Source organism: Pollicipes pollicipes, unplaced genomic scaffold (assembly GCF_011947565.3).
Source record: "Pollicipes pollicipes isolate AB1234 unplaced genomic scaffold, Ppol_2.1 Scaffold_3447;HRSCAF=4054_pilon_pilon_pilon, whole genome shotgun sequence".
Lineage (NCBI taxonomy): Eukaryota > Metazoa > Arthropoda > Thecostraca > Pollicipedomorpha > Pollicipedidae > Pollicipes > Pollicipes pollicipes.
The window spans coordinates 20,102,937-20,122,181 of NW_023596297.1; the positions used below are offsets into that span (position 1 = coordinate 20,102,937).

The 19,245-nt window shown below is 52.5% G+C and overlaps 1 protein-coding gene across 1 annotated transcript; it reads right to left on the minus strand.

The window, feature by feature from the left end:
• Positions 1-945: 945 nt before the first annotated feature.
• AIF (Apoptosis inducing factor) lies at positions 946-12,773 on the minus strand. Its single transcript, XM_037215030.1, has 13 exons — positions 12,695-12,773; positions 9,773-9,863; positions 8,860-9,023; positions 8,157-8,441; positions 7,417-7,547; positions 6,504-6,679; positions 5,102-5,275; positions 4,410-4,606; positions 3,938-4,078; positions 3,533-3,644; positions 2,965-3,149; positions 1,579-1,734; positions 946-1,119 (listed from the first exon to the last, which is right to left on the minus strand). Exons 2-13 carry the CDS (start codon positions 9,861-9,863, stop codon positions 1,045-1,047), a joined length of 1,887 nt encoding a protein of 628 aa, XP_037070925.1. The 5' UTR covers positions 12,695-12,773; the 3' UTR covers positions 946-1,044.
• Positions 12,774-19,245: the final 6,472 nt, after the last annotated feature.

Below are 19,245 nucleotides of genomic sequence, written 5' to 3' on the forward strand. Positions count from 1 at the left end.
CATGTGCGAATGCGTCGAACGCAGTGCGTACTTCTGCTGTGTATGTCGACGTTCACCACACAGATGTAATTTCATAAGGCAATTTGTATTGTCTATTGGCGTGGTGTCACTTCCGACATATTGATGCCCTAGATAAGCTCTTTTCCGACCTTACATCTGCCACCCAAAGAAAAGAGGACCATCGGTGACCAGGAACATTGAGGTCAATCGCCCCCTCAACGGCATACATAGGCCAGTCGCTCTGCTCAGCCATGTTAAATGCGTGTCTTCCACGGCAGTGTCTCGCGTCGAAGCGTGACTTCGCACCACTACAGTGGACAGTCGGTGGGTTTGTCGACCCAGCATTGGGTGGCCAAGCTCGTCAAGGGCCAGAAACCAACGGACGAGGCGGTGCTATCGAATAACCCGGGCAATGTTTCAAACCACCATGAAAATAAAGACGGGGTCCAGGACCCCGCTTACAGCGACAACGCGCTCTGACGAACATTAGACCCAGGATTACGAGTGTTCATCCAAACAGCGCATCCATCTCCATATAAATATATTGTGCTGTCTACAATATATGCATCACGTCTGTAGGTCAATCACTACGATCAGGTAAGTTTCAGCGGCACACGGGCCCCCTACAGGCAGTCACCAGCACACCTGCGACAAGTAAGTTTCAGCAGCACACCTGTGACACCGCATTGCGAGTCACGGATCGGGTGCGCGCGACACGTAACAAGGCGTACAGCCACACACCAACAGTATACAAAAGCGGACAATCTTGAGCCCGCTGGCGGCCGGGCGCGCCGGCCCAGCGAACTACAGCGCAACCGTGGCACATCTGCAGTCGGGCACGGCCGCTCGCGGCGTCCCACCAGCGTACTCAGGAGGCGGACGCCCGGGGGGCTGGCACCCCGCCGATCAGCAGCCGGCCGCCCCGCAGCGGCCCGGCAGGCGACAGGCCGCCGCCGCCGCCGGGTCGGCGCGCGACCGTGCGCCGCTGGTGGCCGCGCCAGCGCCGCCCAGTCCGCGTCGCTTGCACTAACAGCCCGCTGACGCTCATTCTGAGTCGTATAGGCTGAACAATTTGGCTAGCTCGCTGATTTCGTCGGACTTTCTCGCCTCCTTGATGATCTGAAACAGACGTTCCGACTACAGCGAAGAACAGTGGAGGATAAGTCTCTAAAGTACGATGCGCGCGTGGCTGCGAGGAAGATCAGTTCCCGAAACAAGAAAACCGAATTGAAAGAGGGCGTACAGTACAGTCTATACCTACATCAAATCGAGCGAACAATGCCATCAAAATTACATTGGAAGCGTACCTGGGGCAGAATTGCCCATATCATACTTAAGAACAAGCTGCGTTTCATCACATCACAGCTTCTCCTGCTTGACACTGACGCAGTCCCTCACAGCCCATTACTTATACGCAGGCACATCCGCGAACTTAAACGCTGCACCGTTACTTGTGAACGTCCATTCACAAGAAGCGGTGCGGCGGCATGTCCAATAAGCACGTAACTGAACGTCGGACGTGTGTGCAGGGCTGACACCACACCGCGCCTGAGCTCGGGCGCATTGCGGCCGGCCTACCTTCCTGGCGGTGGGCATCTTGTTGAACACGTTCCATAGGACGAGGCCGACGATGGTGTCGTCCCTGGTGTAGAACACGACGCCCTTGCCGTACTCCTCGCCCTGGCGGGGCGGCCGCGGCGCGGTGGGGGCCGTCTGCGGCAACGACTCCGCCGCCTGCGCCCAGACACGGACCGGGCGGCCGGTCAGACGCCTGCCAGACTCACAGGCACGCCTGCACTGCCCACCAGACTCACACGCACGCCTGCGCTGCCCACCAGACTCACAGGCACGCCTGCACTGCCCACCAGATTCACAGGCACGCCTGCACCGAGTGCGAGCATGGTACACTGTGGCCTGAGCTTCAAAAGCACGAGTTTATTGCGCAGGCGTACTTTCGCAGCAGTGCGCTTAAGGGACGTGAACTTTATGAGGGCATGTCGGGATTGCACCAACATCGTGTGGTTTTCTCTCAATTAAGAAATATATCCAAGAGAATGCGAGTAGTCGTTTTGTGTTCCGGGGTACTCCTGTGGTGCAAACTACAAGCTCTGCTTGGTGCGTGCACCGCGCCCACTAGCAAATATTTCAAATTTTAGTTCACCAGACTGTTTTTTTCTTAGCTATTTAAACCACACAGGACTGCATATTTCGGGCGCCCAATCTCATACGGGCTACGTCCCCAGCTGTCCTCAGACGAGCTATGCTCCCGGCCATTCTCATACGAGCTAAGCTCCTAGCCATTCTCATACGAGCTAAGCTCCCGGCCATTCTCATACGAGCTAAGCTCCCGGTCGTTCTCATACGAGCTAAGCCCCCGGTCATTCCCGTACAAGCCAAGCCCCCGGTCATTCTCATATGAGCTATGTTCCCGCCATTCTCATATGGGCCATGTTCCCGGCCACTCTCATACGAGCTAAGCTCCCGGCCATTCCCACACGAACTATGCTCCCGGCCACTCTCATACGGGCTATGCTTCCGGCCATTGACATACGTGCCACGCTCCCCGTGCCAACTCGGCTGCCTCCGGTCAGCTACCAGCGGACCTTTCTGTGCGCATCGGGCTAAGCGACGCTCCCGTTCCAGGTCTCCTAACTAGCGCCGCTTAATTGCAAGTCCAGCAAACCTTTTCAGTCACGATAACGGCAAACCTTACATGAGCGATCCACTTAAGGGTTCGTATGATTTTACGGCGTGGATCGTTTGCAGTCTGCTTTTTCTTCCTTCTTTCCTTTTTGTTTCTGCTTCATAAAACGCAACTCCAACGAAAACCCACAATATCAAAACCAATCAGTGTGACCGAGGGATTCCTCCACCGCACCAGAACTGCGCACCATTGAGACACACTGGGCGCCGCCGCCAGCCCGCCACCGCGCGCGGCGCCGCCGACGCCGCCGCGGCGCCCACCTGTTCTGTCTCGGAGCGGACGCCCTCGCCCGTGGCCTCCACCACCGCCTGGGGCGTGTCCTTGGCCGTGGCCTTGGCGAACACGCCGACCGTCGGCAGGGCGGCGTCCACGATACCGATCGCCTCGTAGCCCACGTCCGGCCCCAGATCGGACCAGAACATCGACTGGTGCCAGTACGGCTTCCCTGCGAGGGGCGAGGGGGGGGGGAGCGCGTCAGGAGCGGTGCCGTCTGGACGCCCCGACCGACACAGGCCGAGGCGGCTGCTGAAGCGCAGTACCGTCTCAGGCGGCGATGTACGGCAATGTTCACGGGAGTTCACGAAGCTGTTCACGTGTTCACGAAGCCCTTGTACTACCACGGCAGAAAACGCAACCCCACGACCATGGGAAACGCCGCATCTATCATCACAGCTAGTGCCGTTTCCACGCTTCACGTTTGGGCTCGATCTGCCATGAGCTGTAGCCAATCGAGTGCCGGCAGAAGCCGAGCGCGTACCGACTACACCGACCCCCGCCCGCCGGCAGTGCAGCCTGCCCGCACCACTCGTCTGGCGCGCGGCCCGTTACCTGCGCCGGTCATGTTCTCGCCGGCCAGCCGGCCCGACACGACCGCGTGGTCATGGTGCTCCACACGGCGCCGCCCCAGCTGGACGTCGAAGAAGCAGGCGGCATCCCCGGCCTGGCGGTGAGGGGGCCGGGTTAGCCGCACCGACCTACGTCCGGCTCAGCGATCCTTATGGCTGATAAAGACGGCTCGAGTTCCCAACAAGTCGCGCATTTTTTCCATGTCAGGCGCACATCACGAACAAACGACACGATTATCCATTTCATAGGGCAGATCCGCACAGCCAAACAATAACACTGCTTTGATTAACAGACAATAACACTCTGCTTTGAGAGGGATGGGCGCCCGGTGGCGGCACACCCGAAGGACTGGATGCGGCGGCCGGGGGCGGTCCGCGCTGTACGCACCACCCAGAGGTTGGAGCGCGCCTCCAGCTCGGCGTTGACGCGGTAGCCGCCGTGCGTGTCGTCCAGCTCCAGGCCGGAGGTGGCGGCCAGCTCGGTCCGTGGCGCCAGGCCCACCGAGACGACCACGTGGTCCGCCGTCAGCTGACGAGTAAACCATGCACGGTCAGCTGTCGCGGGACCAGCGGCGGGAGCGGACCACGTGGTCCGCCGCCAGCTGACGCTGACAGCGGGCACCGTCAGCTTGTGCGGGACCATGGGCGATTTGAAGGTGAACACTGCGCACGATGAGAAACTGAGGCGACTCTGTACGGCCAAGACCAGACAGCGCTGGTGGCAAACCGTATTCACTATCGACAGCACGGACAGACTGCTCTAAACCCACATCACACCCCACGCGTCGTTCGCAGTAGCAAACACTTCGGGAGAGCTCCGGCTCGGCCTCCCATCCCCGCCCCGGTGTCCTCCGACCGACCTGGCGCCCGTCGTCCAGCGTCAGCTCCACGGCATCGCCCTGTCGGCGGGCTGACTTCACGCTGGTGCCGGTCAGCACCTGCACACCCTCGGCCTGCACCTTGCGCGTGGTCCAGTTGCTGAGGTACTCGGGCAGCACCCGGCCCATGTTGCCCGGCTCCGGGAACGTCTGGGTCACCGTCAGGCCGGTCTGCTTGCCTGAGGGGCGGACCGGACGGGCTGCGGTGAAGCAGGGACGGAGGCGCTCGCACGGGGGACCCCACCCCGTCTTACGGGTGTGCCTGCGTCCTGAAGTAAAGCTCAGGTCGGCCAGGACAATTCAGCCGATCTTCTTGACGAGCGCCACTGGGACAACCCACCAAGTTGCGCATATCACTCAGAGCACCCTTTGTAAAAAGGATCAGCATAGCACTAACAAGTGGGAGCAAAGTAGCGCCATGGGATGGGGTGTGGTCCCAGACTGTTACCTAGCCTGCTTAGATGAAGTGAGATGCAGTCAAGTGAGATGATGACGAAGTGTGATGATGCATCTAATAAGCAGAGATATGAAACGCTGCAATAAGCCATGAACAAGGAGCCGGTGCCTCGGCAGGCCTGGCCGATACCTCTCCGGTGAGGATATGGCACCAGCTCGCCCGTCCGGACGTTGTGCTGAGTGGGCGGAAGGGCCGATGTGAGGCTGCCAGCACATACCTTTCCTGCCCAACGCGCAGGCCAGCTCGCTGCCCAGGAAGCCGCCGCCCACAATCACCACCGACTTGGCCTTGCGCATCGTCTCCTCCAGCGAGCGGTAGTCGTCGATGGTGCGGAACAGCGTCACCTTGTCTCGGACGGCCTCGAGCGCCGGCAGCGAGCGTGGCTGGCCACCTGGCGGGCGAGCCGCACAGTGAGTGGAGTGACGATCCACACAGTGAGTGCAGTGACGAGCCGCACAGTGGGTGGAGTGACGGGCCGCACAGTGGGTGGAGTGACGAGCCACATAATGAGTGGAGTGACAAGCCACACAGTGAGTGGAGTGACGAGCTGCACAGTGGGTGGAGTGAAAGGCCGCACAGTGAGTGGGGTGACGAGCGGCACAGCGAGTGGAGTGACGAGCCGCACAGCGAGTGGAATGACGAGCCGCACAGTGAGTGGAGTGACGAGCCGCACAGTGAGTAGAGTGACGAGCCACATAGTGAGTGGGGTGACAAGCCACACAGTGAGTGGAGTGACGAACCGCACAGTGGGTGGAGTGACTGGCGAGCCGCACAGTGGGTGGAGTGACAAGCCGCACAGTGAGTGGAGTGACAAGCCGCACAGTTAGTACAGTCACATGGGGCGAGCCTCACGGTTAGTGGAGTCACGACACGGGGCGAGCCGTGAGGTCGCGGCCGTCCGTCTGTCGCCCGCCAGTCCCCAGTCCCGTCTGCCGTTCTGCCAGTCCCTCGTCCGTCTGTCCTCTCGCCGGTCCCCAGTTCCGTCTGCCGTCCCGCCGGTCCCCCATCCCGCTTGTCGTCTCGCCGGTCTCCCGTCCCGTCTGTCGTCCCACCGGCTGATGCCGATGGCAAGGAACACCACTTGGGTAGCCGGTTTGCCACAGGGGACGGGCATATAACAGGTGCAGCCAATGCTGTGACGTTGTTCCGGCGCGTCGGGGCCACCCTATCCAGGGACGTGCGTGCGGCGGCGCCACCGCTGGCCGCCCGGCTGGCGCACAACTGGCCACCGACCGGTGACGTGGCAACATCAAACTGATCTGCAGCTGTGCTCAGACTCGAACGATGACATCTCACGAGTGCGGGACAGTCGGCTGACTCGCGACCGCCACCTTTAACCGTGTAAAAGACTTAATTATGCTAACGACTCACGTGTTAAAATCAAAGAACAATTTGTTCATTTGACTGGTCGGTACATATCAAACCAGAGATGCTCAGTCCAGAGCGCAGTCAAATACCCTAGCATGTCTTAATTCTGGGTACCGAAACCTGACTGACAGAACCTGACAGCACAGGTAAGGGTGTAAGCAAACTCCCTGCATACATAGTACACTACAGCCCCCCCCCCCCCCTCGCGCATTATCTGCACCGGTATACCCGGCCGTCCCGGCCAGACGCACCGGTGGCCAGCAGACACTTGTCGTAGGTGATCTCCGAGCCGTCGTCCAGGTAGGCGCGCCGCTTGATCACGTCCAGCTTGACGACCCGCCGGCCGGCCAGCACGGCCACGCCGCCGTTCTCGCGTTCGGGCAGCTCCGCCGGCCGGCAGTAGAACTCGGACGGCTCGAAGAAGATGCTGGCGGGCACACGACGGCGCGGTGTCAGCGGACGCTCTACTGACGCTACTGACGCTCAGAGCTCAGAGAGATGAGCTCAGAGCTCCGGACACAGACTCCACACACCGGCTGAGGGGACTGCGGACACAGACCTCACACACAGGCTGAGGGGGCTCCGGACACAGACTTCACGCACCGGCTGAGGGGACTCCAAACAGACTCCACACACCGACTGATGGGGCTCGTAACACAGACTTCACGCACCGGCTGAGGGGGCTCGAAACACAGACTTCACGCACCGGCTGAGGGGGCTCGGAACACAGACATTACGCACCGGCTGAGGGGACTCCAGACACAGACTCCACACACCGGCTGAGGGGACTGCGGACACAGACCCCCACACCGGCTGAGGGGGCTCGGAACACAGACTTCATGCACCGGCTGAGGGGACTCAAGACACAGACTCCACACATCGGCTGAGGGGACTGCGGGCACAGACCCCCACACCGGCTGAGGGGGCTCGGAACACAGACTTCATGCACCGGCTGAGAGGGAGACCGTGAGCAGTAAAATCGCGTAAAACGTAGCCGGGCACGAGGCGTCCGCGAGTTATCCCGCAACGCCGCACATTGGCAGCACAACAGAGAACGTCAGAAGAAGCAACTGTCTTACATCAGGAGGGGGACATGATGGGCGTGAGTTCATGCACCAGTTCCACGAGACCCGCGCATTGGTCGATGCGATATCAACGCTTTACCTCCTGTCCTTTCCATTCCACTGTTTGAACTTGAGCGTGCTGGGCGTCTCGGGGTCGTCAGAGAACCACAGCTCCTTGGAGAGCGGCGGTCGCATGTAGGGTAGGTGCGGCTCCTCCGTCACCACCAGAACCTGCCAAGTCACGCCACGGCAAACTTAACAACCACTTGTCCATGGGAGCCTCACTCTGACAAACATCTTTTTTTCTCCTTTTTGAATGCGACACGACGTACGTCGTCGGGCGCCCTCTCATGGGGGCGCCAGCGACTGCAGAGACCATATCAGCGCCCAGAGACCATGCCTTTATCGTGATTTGAATCCGCCGCCGCCCCCCCCCCCCCCCCCCCCCCCCTGTGGCAGCTGAAGGTGCTAAACATTCGTCCACTACGTCCTCCTTGACAAGCCTCGAGGGTTCCCTGATGGACCGTCTTCGGTATTTGTTTGGCATGGTGCTGAGGCGTCCTATCTAGGCCTTTCTTCCATACTTGCTTGGAATGACGCTTAAGTGCCCATTCGACAAAATCGTTCCATTTGTATGCATATGTCTTGAGATATTAGAAGGGCTACCCTTAAATTGTGTATGAGTTATGGCCGCTGCTTTTCGGGTTCATGTCTGCGAAACTTTGCGTCCAAAGAAAACATTGTGTCAACATTGGTCCATCATCAGGGCATCATCAAGGCTAAGCCCCTGCATCGGGGCCAGGGCCCAGCGCACTGCATGTCCCCACGGCCGACACCAACCTTGGCTTTGGCGTCCTTGGCCTTGATCGCGCGGAAGGCGGCGAACGAGGCGGTGCCGCCGCCCACCAGAAGGTACGGCACGTGGGCGGGCACCTCAGGCAGCGGCTCGGCCGCCGCGGCTGCCGGCGCCGCCTCGGTGCCGGCCGGCGCAGGCGACGCCGCCGCGACGTCGTCTGGCGCAGCGCCGCTCTCGGCAGTGGACGCCGGCTCGGGGACAGACGTGCGGATGTTCATCTTCTTGAGATCGGGAGTCGTATTCAACACGATCAAGTTGCTTTGGTATGCCTGCGGATGTGAGGGTGCGGTCAGATAATTCAGACCAGCGAGGAATCGCTGCATGAACCACAGCCAACCAGGTGAAAATCTCCAGCATATGCCATGCAGTTGTGACACGATGCGAATTCTACATTCCATCAAACTACAATTTCATACATTACCGATAAGTCAACAACGTAACCACGAAAGGTTTATGACGCCTCAACTACCGGTTCTCTCGCTGGTTGTTGGCTGCAGGATTGCAGAGCCGCCCCCACGTTCCGCCCACCACAGGCATACGTAGCTAAAGCCCACAGCTCGAAGGCCATCACCACGCGCCTCTCAGCAGGACCGGCGTCCTCCGACCCTTAGGCCAGACAGCGGTGAGCGGGTCCAGCCGGCGGGCGGACCACCGGCGGCCGGTGACGCAGGCCGGCCGTGAGCTCACCACAAACGCCGTGAAGCCGGTGAACGCCAGGCCGCCGGCCAGCGTCAGGTTATAGTTCCTCTGCTTCAGCGCGTGCAGCTGCGCCCAGGAGCCGCGCGGCACGGGCAGGTCGTTCATCGTCACCGGCTTGTACGCCTCCTGCTTGTAAAACCGCCGACCGCTCTCTGAAACAATTAGTATGGGACTGTAAGATGACGATCTTGTTTATATGGCATGTCACTGCATGGCCGTCTACCCCACGTTGAAAATGCAGCCCTTGTCGACCACAGGGGAGCTTATGAGAACATCACAGACGTCGGAGGCACTCGAGCCCCATGGCGTTTTCCCTAATTGCGTTGAGTTCCGAATTTCGTGCGGTTGACGCCTTTATGTCATAGCACTATGCATACAGCTCAGTATCATTCGTTCAGAACATTTGTAAGCCATAAACATACTCAGAATTTGGAAAACATTCAAGTTCTATGAGAACTTTGAAGTGTGATAACAAGCCACGTTTTTGGACCAATGGGTCGTCCACCAAAAGGGTTAGCCCACCAAACAAATGACACATTATTAGTCTTCTCAAAGTGTATTTCTCAGCTTTGAATTGTGTTCTCATTGAATTCAGGCCCAGGAACTAAAACTATGATCATAATTCAGAAATGCAAGCTATCCAGCTCACACACAGGTGCCTGGCAAACTTGTTACCGATTTTTCAAACTGCTCAGATGGACAAGAGTGTGATTTGGTATGCTCTTCCTTTAAAAAAAAAAACGGAAAAGTTCTGATCTGTGTTAATGGTGTTAATTGGCATAACCAAAAAGAAACTGACAAATATGTGCTACTGCTGCATAAACTTCTAACCTGTTGATAAAAAAACAAAACCTTGCACAGCTTAGGATATTTATGCTAATCACCAACTAGGCATACTCACTTGTTCCATTTCGAACGGTAAACCTGACGCCAGTGAGAAGATTGGAAGCCGTGAGTGGCGACTGGTGCAGGACATGGGCACAGCGAAACATCTGAAATACAAAAATTAAGTCAGGATGGACACTTCAGCATGGGAACGTCAGGACGACCTGAGCTGATTGAAACATACTGGTCATATTCATAAAAATAATAAATGATGTAAACCTGGCTGAAAGTCAACAGCTTCATTTTCTCACATTCAAGTCTCCAGCTGTTGCATGCGCTGGTTTTATTTTGTCCTGACACAAAGAGGCAAAATAAGAATTCCAAAAGCTGTTCTTGTTGCATCATGTTGCAGTACAAACATATTTCATTTTACCAAGTCACAATCCTGGAGTACAAAATCTCCTGGTATACATTATAACAGGAAATGTCAAATTTTCCAACACCGCACTCAAGCATAGTTTTCAACAGCCAATCAGCAAACCTACGCGTAGTATTTTGTCATGAATACACACTGAGCTTCGACCCCCAGCCCCCCTCCATGCCCAAAATATGTTTTATCCAGCATATCTATGATTACCTACTCCAAAACAGGTGTTTTTGGTGGATTCACAAATGTTTGGATATTCTTCTGATAAATATTCTTATAAATCTTAGGTATCTTCACTAATAAATATTCTTATAAATCTCCTGAGATGAACTTATGAAATCAAGAGGGTCAAGGTGTCATGACATTAGGCTTATATACCAGGTTGGAACCATTTGTCTCCTTCTCTTTGCCTTTTTGCCTGACCACTCATGTGCCAAAATTTGACAGTCCTCAGACTCAGCACTACCAGTGATGCTGACTGTTGTTTGTCATGTTTAAGGCATACCACTCAGTCTGGCAATAGTGCAGCAAACCCCAACTTTCTGACTACTCTGAAATTCTTATAAGGGCCAGCAGGCTGAAGACCTTGCAACTGGTGGGATTCACCAGTTTGGAGTAAACATTGAAGCTTCCGGTGGTGGGCACTCATGGATCATTGCACTTTGGCAATTGTGTCAACTTACATTGTCAAGATTGGCAGAAACCTTTTACAGTTAGGAGTGGGTTGGGTGGTCTGTTCCAGCCAACCCTAAAAACAGTTCACAAAAGCTGGCTGTCCATCCCATTAAAAGAGCCTGCTCACATAACCATGGCCATCATAATCAGCTGTAAGCTTACAGAACAGAACAGTATCACAGAAAAGTTGCTTGTGCCACAATGCATGGCATGGTCTGCCTGCCATTTGACCTCCCTAATAATGAATGACTTCTTTGACTGGCCACAGACCATCCAAGTCAGAAATCAAATAGCAAGTACACATAGATGCAGCCAAGATTGAGAATACAGATAATCACAATCGCTGCATCACCACCCCTGCATGATGAGTTCTCACTGGGATGCCACTCCCCCACTTGTGTATGAGTCAGCTTTCTAGTGATAGACTGGCCTTTCGGCTTACTGATTTAGCTAGTGATCAGTGTGTGTGTGATCACCTGGTGATTCAGCAGGGTGTGGATTTTGGTGACTGAAGTGACCATTCTGGTTGTTCAATTAATACTGTCCTTTTTTACTGATGCCAAATTCCAGAGTTTCCAAAAAGATATGTTAAAGCAGCAGTAGTTTTCCTGGGTTGAAAGTCAAATTGCGGGTGAAGGCTAATTATTGAAAGATCTACCATGTTTTTTAGACCGGTCAGTGGGCAGCAATGAAGTTTAGGTTGCCCAATGCTAGCTGGAGCAACAAGGCTTTCAAAGACTTGCCAACATATTTTGCAGCTGGTATACCAGGTTGAGTACATCTATTGCCATCCTTGGGTTATGTGCACAGGCCCATGATACGAAGATAGACAACTGTGATAGATAGGCAGGTTTTGGTAGTCAAACTTGGAAGCCTGTTATGTTAAGTTGTGAGGTAAGATCTAAATTAACATTTCACAAGCATAACATATTACTGAACTCCATAAATACAATTCCATCAGAATTACAGATAGTGTGAACAAATTAAAACATACCCCCAGACCATTTTGTCTCCAATTGTGCATTCACATGATATCAGTGATATCTGTTTGAAGCTAACAAAATGATGAATTAAAAGCTTGCTTAGTAACCATGTGGGCAATCTACATCAGACCTTTTGTTCACATAAAAATATAAAACACACCAAGGAGACAAATGACTGATCAAGTTTTGTCCTTTCATGTTAAGGAACATGAAAGGGTAAAACCAGTAGTTACCCAGCTATGTTCCAGTACACCAAAGAAGGAACATGAAAGGACAAAACTGGTAGCTGCCCAGCTATATTCCAGTACAAAAGGCCCGATCTAAGTTTGCCAGTTTCCAGCACTGTTTAGCCCAATGGTAACATGCCTGGAGCAAATGAAGAAACATTGTTTCAATAAAAAATATTTACCAATTGCTGATGCTGCCCTTTAGGTTATTGAAAACATGCCAAATCCTGTACATTAATTCTTAAATTTATCAAGCACAAAATAGGAATTACTTCCTACACACAACCATCATGCATTATCATTGACTTAAATCCCATTTTGTGGTCAAATTGTATATAATCTTTTCAGCCATTACCTGATCTTAGTGCCTACATATTCAACCCCCAGTATCTTCTTACAATACAATCCACCTGAGTCCCTCAAAGACTTACAACTTTGATTAAATTATGTCATACTAAGGAAATGGAATATGAGAAAAATGGTGCCCTGCAAAAGTATTCAACATACTAATTCATACACATACAGCACGTAACTGGACAGCACTGTTAGGTGCCATTATCTCGTCTCTTATGCGCCACAATCACAGCCGAATAAGAACATCTTCGCGCAACCAATCAGTCCAACAAACAAGACAATGCACAACATAATTTTGTCCAAGCCACCACTACACTGAAACTGTAGGTTACCTTGCAGCAGTGCAGACACGCAAGGAAAAAACAAAGCGGGTATGTCAACCCCGGGCACCGGCCACGGCAGCAGTGTAAAATGTAGATGGCGCGCAGGTACCAGGTAAGTAGCTTCAGGAACTACTAAAACACTGCTTGAAAATACTCGTTGAAGCATCTGATCGTTCAAAAACGTTGATCGTGCATAGCCCATACCCTGTCTATGTTTGCGTATTTCTTGACATTCAATGTCATCGATTCTTGGTAAGCTCTGTGTTGGTAAACTCTTCGCTTTGCTTAAATACTCAAATCATGTTGAATGCAGATATCGAAATTTTTCCCCGGCATATTGCATTGGTCGGTCATTATTGATAGAAGTCATATTTACGCTGATTATCGTTCAAGTCATCTTCATCCATGCGTCGGTCGGCTGAAAATAGTGTCTGATGTTATTGACGCCTTTGTATTCATGTCGGTCAGGTACCACCAGTAACGCCCAGACGGCTCCGTGGTGGCATGGGCCCGCGGACCCATTTCCCTAGCGGGACAGAGCCTTGTACAGCGATTTGCATTGGTCGGTGCCCAGCGTCCGCCAGGGCCCAACAGCCAACTAACGGAAACCCTGTGTTAGTAAGGGGCCCCGATTTGGCACGACGCAGCGTTCGAAGAGGCCTGAAGAGCCTGGAGGATCAACCGAGCCCGATGATCAAGGCCCGATTGGAGGGTCTAAGGGCGCGAAGGGCTGGTCGGAATCTTATTCAGGGGCCCCGGCCTGCGGGGACGGACCCTCCAGTGACAGTCAAAGGGCCCTTCGCGCTCGACTATGGACCCACTGAATCGATATGGGCCTATATTTGTAGCAGGCACCACAAGCAACGCACAGTCTTCTCCGTGTCGGTATGGGCATGAGGGCCCACTTCCCAATCAGCCACAAAGCCTGAGCCAGTGATTTCAACAGCTCGGGGCCCTGTTTCTTTCAGAGGCCCACGGAACCGAACGGAGGGTCCTGTGCTTGCAAGAACCAGAGCCAAACAAGGGCATGAGGCAAGGTTCGATGAGCCCCAAGGAGGGACCCGGGGCGGCCCGCCGGAACAGACTATCAAAGGCCCGGTTGGAGAGCATAAGGGCCCGAAGGACTAGCTTAATGTCACATAAAGAATCGCGGCCCGTTGGGTTGTGATCTGAAGTATCAGCCAGAGGTCCTCTTGCATTATTTGATGATCCCTGAGGCAATGCGAGTATCTAAGACGACCAGAGGCCACGAACACCGGGCAGTTGGCTCCTTGCCAGTCTGAACCCTGAGATCCCATTTCCCAAGCAGGAACAAGGCCGGGGCATGCAGTTTCCAATGTGCGGGGTCCCTGACACAGTGATGGGCTCCTGCAACGGTTAGAGGCTACGGTCCCTAACAGGGGTCCTGTAGGGAAAGTAGACCCTAGTCGGCCAGGAGCGATGTTTGAGGGGGTCCGAAAAGGGACAGACGGGTCTCTTAAGACAAGATATCAAGCATTCGCTTGGAAGGTTGGAGAGTTCAAAGCGCTGGCTGTAGGTCACATAAGGATCTACGCCCGTAGGGCCGTGATTTCAGCTGTCAGTTCGAATGCCTCTTGCACCGATTTGGGACCGATGGGGCAGAGGGCTCCTCCGCTTCGGCCAGAGGTCAGAAGCACCGAATAGTCGGCTCCATGTTGGTTTGAGCTCTAGGGCCATTTTTCAAGTGGGGACACGGCCGGGACCGCGAGTTATATCGGTCGAGAACCCCACAAAAATGTGGGGCTTCTGTATCGCTCAGTGTCCCACAGTGCTTAACAGAATATTCTGTGTCAGCAAGGGGTCCAGAGTTGGTCAGAGAAAGATTTGCTCAGCAGAAACGGGACGGGACCCAGAATGACAGAGAGCCTCTTGCGTTGATCGTGGTCCTTTGACAATGAGAGGAAACATAAGAGCTTGCGATGATCGTTCACATTGAGGCAAAGGAAGGGTCCTGTGTCCGTCAGGCCTCCAGTACCGAACGGTGGGCCCCCAGCCCAATTCCAGCAATGGCCCGTTAAGCCGAACTGGAGTCCTTGTGCCTATTATTGGACCACTTGCGCCTATCAGGGATGTTGTTGCGCCAATGAGAACTCCTTCGTCGTTTCGGGGTTACCGGTGCGGGTCAGAAGGCCTCCCGCGTTAGTGAGGGGACCGATGGGATATTATTTATTCATCTAAGCCTCCGCCTCCGGATCGGTCAGGGGATCACGCCCCGTGTCGGCAGAATGGCAACCGGAAGACAACCTGCGGTGGGACGGAATGGCCCTTCAGCCCTTGATCGGGTACAATAATGTGCCCCCTAGTGTGCTAATCAAGTGGTCTCCTTTCCCGAAGAGAAAAAGGGTCTCAATGGTGTTGAATAGAACTGGTCGGCATGAGTTAAAAAAGGAAGGAGACCATCCCATGTTTGTCTGAGAACGTCTACTCTTACGGAATCAATTAGTGAAACACTAGAAAATTGTTTGAGCCTACGCGCCCGCCATCTCCGGAGCAAGGGCAGCGATTGCCTGGACTGCAGTCTCCGTAAAACTAAAAGGCGTTGGCTACTGCAAGTAGCACCAGAGGAAGCCGTGCGCGCGAATGACCATTGCAAAATAATGGTTTCGAATGTCTTGCAAAACTAATCCGTACCTTTGAAAGATGAGGCTGGGCGCATTTCTACATTTTTAAGACTTTCCTTCGGACATATTAATAGTTACAGCAACGCGAAAAAATATATATCATACCTTCACTATTCCAATTCCACCACTAGATTCCAGCGCTACTTTGCGGTGTTGCGGTGTGTACCAAAGGCCAGTCCGTTATTAACGATAATTTAGAAATCGCACAAGTGAAGTTAACAGCCGGGCTACCTTCTAAATGGGCGATGTAAAGTCCTAAAACGTTCAAATGTACTTCTTTCAAGTGTGTCATAATTTTTGTATGCACGTTGTCCACGACTTAAAATAAGCAGCGAGTCGACGCTTCGCGCACGGCGGAGACTGCACCACCCGGCATCGAGACTTTTGCCGCGAAGACTTGCGAACGCGTATGATCAAAACTGCGCTATATGATTTGTATCACAAATCGATTTTGGCTGAATATTGAAAATTTGCGGGCAAACACGGCTCATCCATGTTTTTACAAGTTGGTGACCTATTTCGATTCGCCAATTTCGATTTACCGAGTTGGGAATCCATTTCCATTTGGACATGGTGACATCTCTGTGCAGCCTAGATAAAGATTCTGACAAAGCTTTTGAGTTACATCGGTTGAGAAATAGTCCACTGGACCACTGCAAAATAAAGAGTGCCGGCGATTTATTTCATGTAATCTTAGCGTCGTCTACGTTGTGCCACACAGCTAAAAAATAATTTTGCCTCCGTCCTTCAACCTCACAGAACCAAGGGTTGTTGCACGTGCCGCACAATACTGCGAAGCGGCTGCCCCTGGCCTGGGTCGGCCATCGTTGGGTGCCGCACAATACTGCGAAGCGGCCGCCCCTGGCCTGGGTCGGCCATCGTTGGGTGCCGCACAATACTGCGAAGCGGCCGCCCCCGGCCTTGGTCGGCCATCGTTGGCCAGATGCCGGCTGACGTTTCTATGCCAGTCGGGCCAAACAGCGCTCCCACCCTGCGACTCGTACCCAGTGCCCCTGGGTAACAAGTTCAGCGCCTTTCCCCTGGATAAGGCAGGCGGTATTCGTGAACCTCCAATCTGAAAATAAATTTTCCAAGGATTTTTTCCATGATGGTGCTCTCGCGCCGTCCCTACGCTGTTTGGAACTTAAAGCATTTTGACCTCCAACGTTCAAGAAAAGTCGCTGTAACCAAGTTTGACCAGCCTACCCACCATTTGACGACCATTTGACGGAAATTGACGTCACAAAGAAGCTCAAAGACCAGCGTATCAGCGCTTCACCAAAGACACTTAACGTTTGGCCTGGTTCGCTTCACTGCTATGACTTCGCCTCAGCAGCGGCACATGGCACACGGCACATATCGACAAAAAACACAGTAGGAAAGGTATTCGCGATTGTTTTAAAGCGTAAGATGAAAGTGATGCATATAAACAGACCTATTCATTGTGACATCGGGCATATTTAACCTCTGATCATTGACGTGACGCTTTCATCAGGATTTCTGGAATACTCATCATATGAAGGGGGATAGTCTAAGAAAAACCGAAACGCCAACATAGTCGCATTCAGCCATGGACAGTGTTCCTGAAATGGTCTACCTTTCTGACTCCTGAAAACTGTTGCTTTGTCTTAGCCCATGGGAGCTATTAAGGTTTTTTATGTTTACAGTGCGCGATGTACCACAAAGTTTCAACCTAAAAAAAGATTGGAGCAGGTATAGGAGCACTTATGGGAGAAGGAATAGGAGCAGGAGCACTTATGCACCACTATCTGTCCAGAGATCGAGCATACCCAACAGCTTGAAATGCTAAAATGTAGCCATCTGTTCTTGTTATCATGTAGTGCATCATCAAGTTATATAAACGTCAACCGAATTTACATTTATTAACACGCGCTCGGGTGGGGGGTTAAATTGACCCCCCCCCCCCCCGGAAAGGTTTTTCCAGAGTGGTTCTCGAACGGCGCGGCGCAGCCGCGCCAAACTTTGCATAGCTGTAGACAATTAGATAGCGGATCGTTTTGAATCAAAAATTTAGATGCATCTTGTAAGGTTGCTAACCTTTGGCAGGTCAAAGTCAGGCCATGGTTTCAACGAGGGCAATTTCTAAGGAATCCTTCAATCTGATCCGACAACGGAGTGTTAGACGAAGCCATACATCTCTGAGATGCTTTCTTAGGCAACACAACAGTTGAATGGGCATATTACATTGACCTAAGGACAGATATGAAGATTATACCAAGGTCAAAACAAACCTGTTTTGTTACTCTAGGGCTTGCTGTATGGGATAGTTTCTGGTGCTCATTTCGAGTTTATTGATATCAGGAACCGCATTATACATCATCCATGGAGTTATTAGAGATCAGAATAGGCCATTGACCTAAAATGACCCAGGTCAACATTTGGTTTTAGAGACAAACTGCCTAGCGTAATCTTTGTCGCTTGGTCAGATGCAAAACTCAAAGCAATCTTGTATTATTTTGGTCACCCTGACCTTCAAAAGGTCAAACAAGGTCACTGACCTTAACTTAGCATGTGGCCTTTTGCTTAGAAACGGTTATCTAGGTTCTGGGGGCACTTCGGAGACCCACCTGGAACTTGATCTTTTTTGGCCTTTTTTGACCCGAAGGTCATGACCTTGACCTAAGTGAGTTCACGTACAGGTTAAGGCACCCTGTAAATTGGGTGTATCGAGCTTTTTTAGTTCCCGAGATCTTGGGGGGTCAAATTGACCCCACCCCACCCGAGTGAAGGGTATTTAGCCGGCCACCCGGGCGCGTGTTAAGGCAAAGTTTCCTTTACCCTCACCTTGATAGGTTGAAAGGGGGAGGGTGGATGATGCACACACACCTCATTGCGGATTTAGGATACCTCTCCGGAACGTTTTGCAATTACAACCAATTTTTAGAAGCTTACGGGGCATGTATCGTGCGTGCCCTGACACAGAAAAACGTGTTCTTAGCATTTCAGGTTCCGGAGCAGTGGCGGTTTTTGTGGAGCACTGCACAGCAAGCTGCTGCCTAAGCGGGCCGGCCGACGCAACCAACGATGCCGCGGAATGCGCGCGGTGGGCCGACATCGTTTGGTTAAAGAAGTCATGTGCCATAAATGTATGCTAAGAGTACACATTAAAATAAGCCATTTTACTATAAATTGAATAAGCACATCTGTTTAAATTTCTTGTCGCCAAAAGACATGGTTTCGAAGATCAGATACTGTTCAATTGAAAAATACGATTTTCAGAAAACTTTCACGTTGTACCTGTCATAATGGGGTCAGTTATTGACATGAAAGCTTGAAAAGTGGTACCAATCACGATATTTTGTTAACACCATTCCACTCCTTTTTCTAGTCCATTTTTATTAGTTTGGAAGCTCCAGGGATTGCATCAACCTCCCCCAGCAGTCCGTGTTATGAAAACGGCGAATCGGGCGAAGGTTATTCCGTCATACTGGCATTAAATTGACAAAGGCATAGATAAATTAGGAAATTTTTGAAACCTGAAATGTGGCTGTTTAGTTATGGACATATATAGTCCCAGTGCACGATCTTTCTACCAACAATAAATTGTTCGCGAAACACAAAGTTGCACTGCACAGCATCCTTCGATTAACCCAAAACTTTGACAAATGATTGTTCATGACACGGGCCTGAAGACCTCACGCCCGCTTTAGAGCCCAATTATTGCGAGTCCTGAGGTAACAAAGGTGAATTTAAGGGGAATGTTTCCTATTCTTATGGGGTTTTGAGCTGAAACAGCCATCTTAAAGATAATTTGGTGCAGTTCACAGCTCCGTCCTTCATAAGACCTAAACTACTGTAGTTCCTGGGCTACATGCCCGCGAAGATGGGGAACGTATTTCAGGTCACCTTGGCACACATGACGCCATGATAACTTCATTTAAAATCCGCCATTCCATA